At 37.9% G+C, this 13025-nt stretch overlaps 1 protein-coding gene across 1 annotated transcript; it reads right to left on the minus strand.

Moving 5' to 3' along the window:
- Positions 1–241: 241 nt before the first annotated feature.
- LOC132356496 (arylamine N-acetyltransferase 1-like) lies at positions 242–10728 on the minus strand. Its single transcript, XM_059909344.1, has 3 exons — positions 10675–10728; positions 3633–3708; positions 242–1119 (listed from the first exon to the last, which is right to left on the minus strand). The coding sequence occupies exon 3, from the start codon at positions 1112–1114 to the stop codon at positions 242–244; it is 873 nt and encodes a 290-aa protein (XP_059765327.1). The 5' UTR covers positions 1115–1119; positions 3633–3708; positions 10675–10728.
- Positions 10729–13025: the final 2297 nt, after the last annotated feature.

Genomic DNA, 13025 nt, shown 5'->3' on the forward strand with positions numbered 1-13025 from the left:
AATTATATATGCTGACACTTTTAAAGGTGAAATGATTTGATGTCTAGCATTTTCTTCAATATAATGTGGGAGCATTGAGAAAATTGATAGATAGACCTCTAGTTTGTAGCTGATAAACTGAGTGATAAACAAATGGAGGTTTATTATTTCATTCTCTCTACTTTTATAGATGTTAAAAATTTTTTTATAATAAAAAGTTACAGCACCAGAAGTAATACTGAGACCATTTTTACTGCTTACTCTATATGGTAAAAAGTTTATCACCATGTTTGGGGACAAACTTTTTCTCCAAGGAAATATTAAATATAGTTTTTAGATTTTCTTTTACTTCTTCTTCATTCAGTGTGTTAAACTCTACCAAATCTGTATTGTCCTTATAATTGAATCTCCTGTAGGTGAGGGTGAAGCCCACTAAACAGTGAACACCTTCTGGAGTCTGCAAGGAACAAAATGACTTGCTTGTAAAGACAGATGCTGGAGATTCCTGAAGGTATATATTCACAGACTCAAAGTCTTCAATTGTTCGAGGTTCAAGAGTAAAAGAGTAGATTTTCCGATATTTATTCTTTTCCAAGAGCTCAGAATTAAGAAATTCTTGGTTTGGGATATACTGCTCTCTTCTGATTTGGTCCAGGTACCAGATTCCTCTCTCTTCTGTCAAGCAGAAGATGCAAGGCACTTGGGGCTGATCCTTCCCAGAAATTAACTCTAGAGGCTGCCACATCTGGTAAGAGCATCCAAATCCAGCATCAGCTATGTAGTTCCTGCCGTCAATGGTCACCTTCAGCAGGAGGTGAATCATGGCATTGCTATATTTGTTTGCTGAAGTGTTGTATACATACTCTCCCAATATCGTGGTCTCAAAGCCAATTGTGGTCAGAGCCCAGTACAGAAGATGATTGACTTGGAGACACCACCCACCTCGGTTCCTCCTCACAATTTGATCAAAAGTGGCCTCTAAGCCCAACTCCATGGCTTCCCCACAATGGATGTTAAGGTTCTCAAAGGGAATGGCTCGGATCTGGTGCTGAAGAATGTCAGTTAATGTTTCCAAGTCCAATTTGTTCCTACAGTGCTTATAACCAATTCTTTCAAAATATGCTTCAATGTTCATGATTCCTTAAGGCAAGGAAAACAAAACAAAAACAAATATATTACTTTTGTACTTGGATTTCTTTGATTAGCCTAATGATAACAAATGTATTTTAAACATGTAAACACAAACAATGGTTATAAATATCTGTAATTATAAGTCTTTTTTGGGTGTGCTTTTGGTGTATTAATGGCTTTCACATGTATAAGTTCACTTAATGGTGCGAGTAACGCTGAAAGAAAAATATTATCACTTCTTCCATGTTTTGAGCATGAGAAGTTGGGAATCCAGATGAAGTGATGAGTAAAATGATAAACAGCTTACATGTGGTTTTCTTGGTGATGAATAAGGAGAGGTGCAAGTTGCTATCAATTAAAATAGAGTTTACAAATAGTTTCTAATACAAACAGGAGAATTATATAATATAGTACTTTCATTCATGGTAGTTGACCAACTCAATATCCTCTTCAGCTGAACCTTACACAAATTTCCCCACTCAAAGATTCATATTCATTCACAAACTGATTTATTGATTTATTCAATAAATAGTTTACTGAAAATCTATTATGTATATGTTACTGACCTAATGGTTGCTTATCTTAAAGAATCTTACATTTTAGTGGGGTCTGGTATGACACAGATAGTGAATTAAATGAATTTAAAAAACATGCAATTTCTTAGATAGTGATAAGTGTTCTGGGGAAAATAAAGCAAAGAAGGTAGATAAGATGTGCACAGAGAGAGCTTCAGTTTCCAATAAGGTGGGCAGAGGAAGCTTCACTATGACTTTAAGGATATGAGAGAATGAGCCATGTCCACAAGTGTGGGAGGATGATTTAGGAAGAAGGACCAGAGAGTTAAAAAAAAAACAAAACCCTAAACTAGAACCTGCCTAGAGTCTCCAAAGAACATTCAAGGAAAACAGGATGAAGGGAGCAGAGGGAATAAGTGGAAGCATGGATTGAGATGAGATCTGACCTTTTGTCTTTTACTCTGAGATGAGAAATCACTGTGAGAAGGGCAGTAGGGGAAGGCTGCAGTTTGGACAAAATGCACCATCATCAAATTGTTATGTCTGGCTTGTATGGAGAGTGAGCTGTACATACTGAGCTGAATGAATAGACACGTGACCCAGGTAGGCGTAATTCAAAGCACATTTGCTCTAGGACCAGTGTTTTGCTCGTGGATGGCATGTGGTCCAAGTCAGTTCAATAAGATTCTGTTGAGGAACTTTTGCTGAAACCTAAGCAGATGCTTCTACTGCAGGGCCAGAACCTGGTACGATATTTGCTCAAATCTACTAGGAGAACTTGCTGAAGAATAATATCAACAAAGAATGTATTGAGTTGAGGGATGAAAAGCAGGAAAAGGAAAGATGAGAAAAGACAAAAATCAAGTCTTAAGCTATATCTAGACTTTCTGGTAAGGTAAACCAGAAAAAAAAAAAAAGAAGCCCTTATTTTGTAAAATCTCATGTAGGAAATGTTTCTGTCCCCTGATACCAGAGTCATAATCCAGTGTGGACACTGATTGTAACAGTGGTGCATTACCACTGGTAAGATGACATGGCCTGAGGTGAGACGCTACAAAAGGCCCTGCCCCTAGGTTAATGGTGATAAGTTATGTATTCCTGTTGTCCTTCTTAATGTCATTTCTTTCAGATTCACCTAATTCTCTTTTTTGATCAGTTATTCTTCCCATTTTGCTAGTGTTTCAACTTTTTCTATTCTTGATGTCTGCAATCTGATCTCCTCCAAATCTCTTAAGCTTATTTCATTTCTTCTCATCTTTACATGCATCAGTATCCTTTTTCAACATCTGCACAAGCCAAAAACTCTACCACTCAGACACTGAGAGAACAACTTAGCCAGACCACCACAGACCCTTTTCTGCTTCTGTATCCAGAATCAGTGCTAGGTAAGTAAGGAGGGCAGATGATGTGGAACAAAAGAAATATGATTTGGACCTGCCTGGCCAATTCATTTCTGGGTTAACCAACATCTTTTTATTTGGACATTAATGTATTTTTTTAAAGCTATCTTTTGATTTTAAAGATTTTTCTTTGTTCCTTCTGGAGGGGATATGGGGATATATGTGTACATATAGTTGATTCACTTTGTTATACAGCAGAAACCAACACAACAATGTAAAGCAATTATACTCCAATAAAGATGTTAAAAAAATAGATATTATGTTAATTTAGAATTTAGTAACTTCAAGTTCATTGAGAAGAAGACAGTATAGGGGTCTGGATGCAAGCAACATGTTATAACCAAATTATACCTGCATATTCCATTACTAAATATAAGAGATTTTGTACTACTGAAGTTATGATAGAAGGTGAAATATGGAGGCACTAGAAAGTAGTTGTCAGGATAAAACTGGGTGAAAACACTGCAAAGTTTATATATTGACTTGTAATTTAGATGTGCACTGATATACCATTTCATTTTGCTTGATCATAAATATAAGAAAAGAATAAAAGGAGGGAGCGTGAACACACTTAGGGAGCCAGCTGAGATGTCTCAGAAAAGCATACCTTTCTGAGGAAGTTCAATGTAGATTGAGTCTCAGTTTTAATTCAGAAGACTTAGGATAGTTCTTCCTAGTTCACACTGTAGAAATAAAAGAAAAAATAGTTTAAAATATATCATATTCTTCCTTGAAAACAAGGACAGTAGTTCTCATTGGGACATGAATATGAAGAATATTTTAAAATCACAAAACAGAAGGAGTAAAATGGCCTTTTGGGTTGCATAGAGAAGAGAGCTGAATGTACAATGATGGGACATGGGAGCAAAACTGGTGGGTTCTAAGCCTGGAGACTGTGGAAGTCACCAGCAGGGGGCTCAGACACAACAGACCAGATGAATATTTGTCATACAATCAGCAAGGATGGGTGAACCCTGTCTCAGGTCCCTGATTGCTACTACAAGATTTACCAAACACAGAAAAGACAAGTATGTAATGGTAGCACCTGTCTTCCTTTAGGTGTAAAGTATAATTGGGGATATTGGGGCAGAAAAATAAGGCAATGTTCTTAATGTATGGTGTCACCAGAAAGGAGGAAGAACCATTCGTATGCAGAAGACCAGCCAAAATATCTCTTGTCTTCAGTCATGTTCCCTCATCTCCACTGGAAAGATTGCAGAGTCCAAGGTCCACTCCAGCCAGACATCTCACCAGTCACATTTCATTCAAAAAACAAATAAGAGATGGAGACAGAACTATACATGCATGAATATGATGAAAAAACAGAATGCAAATATACTATGAGACTGGGATCAGAAGAAAAGGACATAATACACAAAAGATAGGGGAAAAAGACAACCAGCTCAAGAAGAAACATAAACCGAACAACGGAAAGATATTCTTCACAGGTACTTGAAGAGATAGAACATTTAAAATGGACTCATACCAAAAAGCCAAAAACTGAGGTGATAAAATAACACAGTGTTATCAAAAGAACTATTTATAACTTAGGAAACTAATTAAGAATAACAACAGGGGCTTCCCTGGTGGCTCAGTGGTTGAGAATCTGCCTGCCAATGCAGGGGACATGGGTTCGAGCCCTGGTCTGGGAAGATTCCCACATGCCGCGGAGCAACTAAGCCCGTGTGCCACAACTACTGAGCCTGCATGTCTGGAGCCTGTGCTCTGCAACAAAAGAGGCCACGATAGTGAGAGGCTCACTCACCACGATGAAGAGTGGCCCCCACTTGCCGCAACTAGAGAAAGCCCTTGCACAGAAACGAAGACCCAACACAGTCAAAAATAAATAATAAATAAATAAAATTTTAAAAAAAAGAATAACAACAAAGATAATATATAAGTAATTATGAACAAAAGGGGAATATATATATAGCATAATATCAAATGACTTATGTAGAAGAAAAACTTAATACTCAATGGCTTTAATGAAGAGATAAAGCCATTAAAGAGGTAGAGAGAAGCTAATAGACATAAAACCAGATAATCCAATATAAAGATAATTGGTATTTCTGAAGGAAAAAATAAAACTCAAAAAGGATAATAGAAAAAAATATATATGTATATATTCTAATAGTGTTACCTCTCCATCAGCCGTGAAGATGTAAATCAAAATGAAAAACTAAGGAAGAGAAAGGCAGAATTGACTCCTTTTATTATAGGATAGAGTAGAAAAGTTATGAGAATTATGGTTGAAGTAATTTTAAAACATTTAAAAAGTGTGACTTAAGTGAAAGCCATTAGACCTATTGACCTCTGTCTCAGGTACAGAGGGTAAAGAACAGAGCATGTTCAGTGTACCTTGAGAGGGCACATGACACTGGTGAGGATTAGGCTATCTCTTGACTTTCTGGTAAGGTGAGCACCCCCTCCCCCAAAAGTCTGTATTTTGTAAAATCCCATGTAGAAAAAATTTTCTGTCCCCTATTACCAGAGTTCTAATCTAGTATGGACACTAATTGTAACAGTGGTGCATTACTATTGGTAAGATGACATGGCCTGAGGTGACATGGTACAAAGAATCCCACCCATAGGTTAATGGTGATAAGCTATGTATCTCTATTGTCTTTCTTTTTTGTTCAATTAGACAACATTTACTAAATGAGAAAACTACACTTAAAAAGTGCTTTAAAACAAAATGAAATTAGAAAAAAAGACATGTGCATTTGAAAGAACTTTGCACTCTGCTGAAAATCAAATCTCTTGCAGTAATACAATATGCCGATTCTTAAAATATAAGTTAACAGAATTTTCAATTTAATATTTTCAAAGATGATATTAAGGTCAAGAATTTCACATCTACGGTAGCCCTTATAGAAGGGCATTTATAAGTATGATGTCCATCCCTATGAAGCTTGCAAATTTGACAATGCTCAATAAAAGCTTTTGGAATCACATCCAAGTGTCTCATCTAATGAATCACAAATTAGTGTCCTGTAAGTTCTCCTTCTAAAATCTTTATGTAGACTTTTCTATTTCCATCATTTGTTAATTTTTTAAAAAAATATTTTGTTTAAAAAAATAGGAAAAGAAATGCTGGAATAAACCCTAGATCATGTACAGAAATTATTGCTACTATAGTTCACTACAAAGCATGTCTATGCAATATCACATGAATTTTGATCATGAAAAATCAGAATAAAAATTTTTAGTGACATAAGCCTTACAATCATATACAACATTCAAATGGTAATATTAGACAGTTGAGCACCCAATACCCATAGCTGACAAATGTCCTACTGACCAACATTCATTTAAATATATTCTTCATATAGAGGGAGGGAAAAAGAGATAGTGTCAGCTTTCTAAGCCTTGTCAAAAAAAGGATATTCACGTTCTGTGGATCTAAAAACAAACAACAACAACAACAAACCCCCAAAACAAAACTGGTGCAGGTGAGGGTGTTATCAGAAAGTTAAGCATGCTGAAAGGTGTTTTGTAGGAATTAAAAACCTAATTCTTTCTTAATGTCATGAAGAAAACAATAGCAACGGTCAATAAAATTAAAATGTGGTTCTTTGAGAAGATAAACAAAATTGATAAACCTTTAGCCAGACTCAAGAAAAAAAGGGAGAAGACTCAAATCAACAAAATTAGGAATGAAAAACGAGAAGTTACAACTGACACCACAGAAATACAAAGGATTGGAAGAGACTACTACAAGCAATTATATGCCAATAAAATGGACAACCTGGAAGAAGTGGACAAATTCTTAGAAAAGTACAACCTTCCAAGACTGAACCAGAAGAAATAGAAAATATGAACAGACCAATCACAAGTAAAAAAATTGAAACTGTGACTAAAAATCTTCCAACAAACAAAGGTCCAGAACCAGAAGGCTTCACAGGAGAATTCTATCAAACATTTAGAGAAGAGCTAACACCCATCCTTCTCAAACTCTTCCAAAAAAATTGCAGAGGGTGGAACAATTCCAGACTCATTCTACGAGGCCACCATCACCCTGACACCAATACCAGACAAAGATATCACAAAAAAACTACAGACCAATATCACTGATGAATATAGACACAAAAATACTCAATATTAGCAAAACAAATCCAACAACACATTAAAAGCATCATACACCATGATCAAGTGGGATTTATCCGAGGGATGCAAGGATTCTTCAATATACACAAATCACACCATATTAACAACTTGAGGAATAAAAAACATATGATCATTTCAATAGATGCTGAAAAAGGTTTTGACAAAATTCAGCACTCATTTATGATAAAAGCTCTCCAGAAAGTGAGCATACAGGGAAACTACCTCAACATAATAAAGGTCATATATGACAAACCCACAGCAAACATTATTCTCAATGGTGAAAAACTGAAAGCATTTCCTCTAAGATCAGGGACAAGACAAGGGTGTCCACTCTCGCCACTATTATTCAACATAGTTTTGGAAGTCCTAGCCATGACAATCAGAGAAGAAAAAGAAATAAAAGGAATACAAATTGCAAAAGAAGTAAAATGCTTACTGTTTGCAGATGACATTCTACTATACATAGAAAATCCTAAAGATGCCACCAGAAAGCTTCTAGAGCTAATCAATGAATTTAGTAAAGTTGCAGGATACAAAATTAACACACAGAACTATCTTGCATACCTATACACTAACAATGAAAGATCAGAAAGAGAAATTAAGGAAACAATCCCATTTACTATTGCAACCAAAAGGATAAAATACCTAGGAATAAACCTACCTAAGGAGGCAAAAATCTGTACTCAGAAAACTATAAGATACTGATGAAAGAAATTAAAGATGACACAAACGGATGGAGAGATATACCATGTTCTTGGATGGAAGGAATCAATATTGTGAAAATGACTATACTACCCATAGCAATCTACAGATTCAATGCAATCCCTATCAAATTACCAATGGCATTTTTCACAGAATTAGAACAAACTATTTTACAATTTGTATGGAAACAAAAAGGACTCTGAATAGTCAAAGCAATCTTGAGAGAGAAAAACGGAGCTAGAGGAATCAGGCTCCTGGACTTCAGACTATACTACAAAGCTACAGTAATCAATACAGTATGGTACTGACACACAAACAGAAATATAGATCAATGGAACAGGATAGCAAGCCCAGAGATAAACTCATGCACCTATGGTCACCTAATCTATGACAAAGGAGGCAAGAGTATACAATGGAGAAAAGACACCCTCTTCAATAAGTGGTACTGGGAAAACTGGACAGCTACATGTAGAAGAATGAAATTAGAACACTCCTTAACATCATACACTGAAATAAACTCAAAATGGATTAAAGACCTACATATAAGGTCAGAAAGTATAAAACTCTTAGAGGAAAACATAGGCAGAACAATCCATGACATAAATCACAGCAAGATCCTTTTTGACTCACCTCCTAGAGTAATGGAAATAAAATAAAAAATAAACAAATGGGACCTAATTAAACTTAAAAGCTTTTGCACAGCAAAGAAAACCATAAATGAGATAAAAAGACAACCCTCAGAATGGGAGAAAATATTTACAAATGAAGCAACTGACATGGGATTAATCTCCAAAATATACAAAGAGCTCATGTACCTCAATATCCAAAAAAGAAACAACCCAGTCAAAAAATGGGCAGAAGACCTAAGTAGACATTTCTCCAAATAAGACATACAGATGGCCAAGAGGCACATGAAAAGATGCTCAACATCACTAATTTTTAGAGAAATGCAGATCAAAACTACAATGAGGTATCACCTCACAGTGGTCAGAATGGCCATCATCAAAAGAATCTATAAACAATAAATGCTGGAGAGGGTGTGGAGAAAAGGAACACTCTTGCACTGTTGGTGTGAATGTAAATTGATACAGCCACTATGGAGAACAGTATTGAGGTTCCTTAAAAAACTAAAAATGTAACTACCATATGACCCCGCAGTCCCACTACTGGGCATATGCCCTGAGAAAACCATACTTCAAAAGACACAGGCACCCCAATGTTCATTGCAGCGCTATTTACCATAACCAGGAGATGGAATTAACCTAAATGTTCATCGACAGATGAAGGGATAAAGATGTGGTACATATATACAATGGAGTATTACTCAGCCATAGAAAGGAACAAAATTGGGTCATTTGTAGAGATGTGGATGGACCTAGAGTCTGTCATACAGAGTGAAGTAAATCAGAAAGAGTAACCAAATATTACCTGAGTATTCTGTGATTAAACAGAAGAAATTGCTATGACTAAAGTTGTGATTCACAGTGAAATACTGGCAAAACTTAGAAAACAGTTGCCAGGAAAATCGCTAACTGAAAACACAACTAGCCTTATTTCTTGATATATAGCATTTCTGTGCAGATATGTCCTTTCCTTTCAGCTTCATGATTAATATTAGAGAAGACTCAAGGGATATATAAAGAACACACTTAGAGCATCTACTGAGAACTCCCAGAAAGGCACTTAAAACATTTCTAAGCAAATGGAAGCAAGTTGATGTTCAGTTTTAATTCAGAAGTCTCAGAAATTCCTTTCTCCTGGACCGAACTCTAGAAATAATAGAAGAGGTAGTAAAATGTATATTGTGACTTCCTTTGAAAACAGAAAGATAGTTTAGTGTTACATGAGTTGTGAAAAGTACCTAAAAATCACAAAAGAGAAGGGAAAGGACTGAAGAGTAAAGGGGGCATCTGAGTTGCATAGGGGAGGGTGTAGCAAGTGCAACCACAGGAAATGACAGCAACACTGATGGGTTCTGAGCCTAGAGATTGTGGAAGCCAGCACAAGGGGGCTCAGAAGGAACCAATCAGATGATTAGCTGCCATAGGATCAGTTAGGAGGGGTGAATCATGTTCTATGTCCCTGATTGCTACTACAAGAATTACCAAACATAGCAAAGACCAATATGTAATGGTAGCACACGGTCTTCCTTTATGTGTAAAGTATAATTGGGGATATTGGGGTAGAAAAATAAGGCAGTGTTCTTAATGTATGGTGTCACTGGAAAGGAAGAAGAACCACCGATATACAGAAGATCAGCCATTAAAGTATCTCCTGTCATCAGTCATCTTCCCTCATATTCACTGGAAAGATTGAGGAGTCCAAGCTCCACTCCAGCCAGACATCTCACCTAAACTATATTCAAGAAAGAAATCAAAGGTGGAGACAGAACTATATATAAGGAATAGTTTCCTTTTAATATAGAACAAAGAGTAGAAATGTTATGAGAATTTGGCTAAAGTAGTTTAAAAACATTTTAAAAATGTGATGTAATGGAAGCCATCAGACCTATAGACTTCTGCCTCAGGTACAGAGGGTAAAGAACAGAGCATGCTCAGGGTACCTTGAGAGGGCACATGACATTGGTGAGGATTCAGGACTGAGGCTAATGTGGGGAGAATGCTGTCTGTAAGCCACCCAGAAGCCTTTAGATGTCTTTGACCGCTTTTTCTGTGCCTCTGACTAGCATGGCTTCTGTGTCCTTGTGCTTAAGGAGCTGCATTGCGGACTCTTTGGAAGACTTCTTGGGGGTTCCTGGAGCTGCTTTGCCTTCCTATGTGAAAATTGGAAGTGCCAGGGACTTCATGTCCTGCCAGGGCAGCCCTGTATCAGTGACTTACTGGTGAGATGTTCTGAAAACCCAGCTGCCTTGCCTTGAGTCTTGAAAGACTTTGAGTTATAATTCACATTCAGGCTGACACTGGAGTTCTCCCAGGAGCACATCATAAGCCACTTGCACATGGTCCTGGCCTCAGCTTCTAAATCTGGGGAACCTGACAAGTCGTATCAGTGGTCATTTTGGAGAGCTGTGTGAAAGAAAGGTAAGATGTACAAGATGAGGCAACTTCCAGAGGGCCTTGAAAGTCAGGCAAAAGAGACTTCTTCTGTCACCAAATGAATGCTTGTTATTTTGTTGAATGGTCAATGTTCAATAGTCAACTGGCTGCTGTGATTTACCACTAAGTAACATGGTACTTCAGTTACAAATTACCTTTTGATGTAGCCCTGGAGAGCAGGTCAATATGAAGAACTCATTGTCCAGTTCCCAGTCTAGGGTATCTACCTCTTTCATATACAGCAGTGTTTTTCTATTTTATTTTATTTTATCTTATTTTATTTTATTTTTTATTTTTCAACTAAAGAAACCCTTATTCGTTCCCCAAATAAAGTTGTAAGCAAAAGCCTAAAATAGAAGAATTAAAAACAGGTTGATCCAGAGGTAGTTCACCCCTGAGATGCTGCCACCACAAGTACAGTTATGGACTGAGACGAAATCTTCTATACCTACTTCCTGCACTTCTGGCATGACTGAATAAAAGAGGCTTAAGGAGTGCTAGTGAGTGGCTTTTCTTTGTGTGTGTGTGTGTGTGTGTGTGTGTGTGTGTTGTGTTTGTGTTTTATTTCCTATCCTTTTCCTTCTTTTTCCTTTTCTCTATCTCAGTGAAGGACATGGCATCACACTGGATTGACACTACAACCCACCCTGACACCAGGGCAGGTGGGCATCTGCTTGATTTCTGGATGGAAAGGGAGCTGTTACGCTAGCCCTGCTCAGAGGCCACTGGACAACAGGGCTTTATGTACTGAAGGCCTGCAGCTCAGCCAGGGCTCTGAGCTAAAGCTTGCAGAGTCAGGCAGGTGTTGTGAGGACTACCGAGCAGGCCCAGAGAGACAATCTAAAGGAACACAGCTGCTCAGCTGAAGATAGAAAAGCCAAACAAAATAAGTTTCTGGGACAGAAGTACTAGGGAGTTGATAGTAAAAAAAAAAACAAAAAACCTCCTTTTGAGGGAAGGAATGGAGTCCTCTGTTTTATGCTTCAGGAACTAAAATGAGGGCCCAGGGGAAGGGAGTGAAATGCTGATGTCACACTCAGGGCTACAAGAAGCATAAACACACGTTTAGACAGAGGTGGAACCTTCTGTACCTACTGCCAGCATATCTGTCATGACTGAACAGATTTTTAAAAATTGATGTGAAATTCACGTGATCTAAATAAACCATTTAAAGTGAACAATTCCGTGTCATTTGGTACATTCACAACTTTGTGCAACCACGACTTCTATCTAGTTCCAAAATATCTCACTACCCCTGGTAAAACCCCAGACTCATGAAGCAGTTATTCCCCATTTCCTCCAGCCTCTAGCAACCACCAGTCTATGTCCTGTCTCTGTGTTCCACTCCACCTTCGGCTGTTGTGAACAGTGCTGCTGAGAACATTTGTGGTCAAGTACTTTTTTTTGTATCTGTTTTCAATTCATTCGGTATATACCTAGCAATAGAACTGGCCAAATGAATAGTAGAATTTTAAGAGGTGCTTCTAAGTGGCTTTTCATTCTATATGCTGTGATTTTCTTTTCCTCTCCTTCCCTTTCCCTTCCCTTCCCATCCCTTCCCTTTACTTACCTTTTTTTGGTGCCGAGGCTCACTGCAAGGACACCACAACCCAACCCACCCCCAGGGGCAAGTGGCCAGCCCAGTGATCTTCTGGATGAAAACAAGAGAAGTTGCCAGGCAAGCCGTGCCCACAGACTGTCCTTCACAGTGCTTAGTGCACAGAAGGCCAATGGAAAACAGCCAAAAAAAAAAGTTACACCCAGGCAGCAGGAAGTTCTGAATGTTTCTGTTTCTCTTTTTTTCCCCCTCTTGAAGAGCAGAAGCTCAGAGTTGTGGGTGAAATCTGCCTATTTTTAAAGTTGGCTCTGAACTATTTAAACCTATAAAGGGCAAACAAAATAAGCCTATGGGCAGGATGCAGCTATATACATAGTTGGCAGTTAACAACTTCCTTCTGAGTGAGAGGGGGCAGGGTCAGCCATTTTGTGGCTGAAGAACTAAACTGTGACTTGGGGGAAGGGAAAGGTCAGTTCATCAAAGAAGAGCCAACAGGCGTGTTGTTGTTGTGGGCGTCGGGCCAGGGCAAGGGAGCAAAGTCCACAGGGGAGAGCCCACAAAGCCCTTGCTCTGGGGC

This window comes from Balaenoptera ricei, chromosome 21 (genome assembly GCF_028023285.1).
Source record: "Balaenoptera ricei isolate mBalRic1 chromosome 21, mBalRic1.hap2, whole genome shotgun sequence".
Lineage (NCBI taxonomy): Eukaryota > Metazoa > Chordata > Mammalia > Artiodactyla > Balaenopteridae > Balaenoptera > Balaenoptera ricei.

Excerpts from the sequence above, each read along its gene's own strand:
- LOC132356496 (XM_059909344.1), bottom strand. The coding sequence starts at position 1,114 with ATGAACATTGAAGCATATTTTGAAAGAATTGGTTATAAGCACTGTAGG.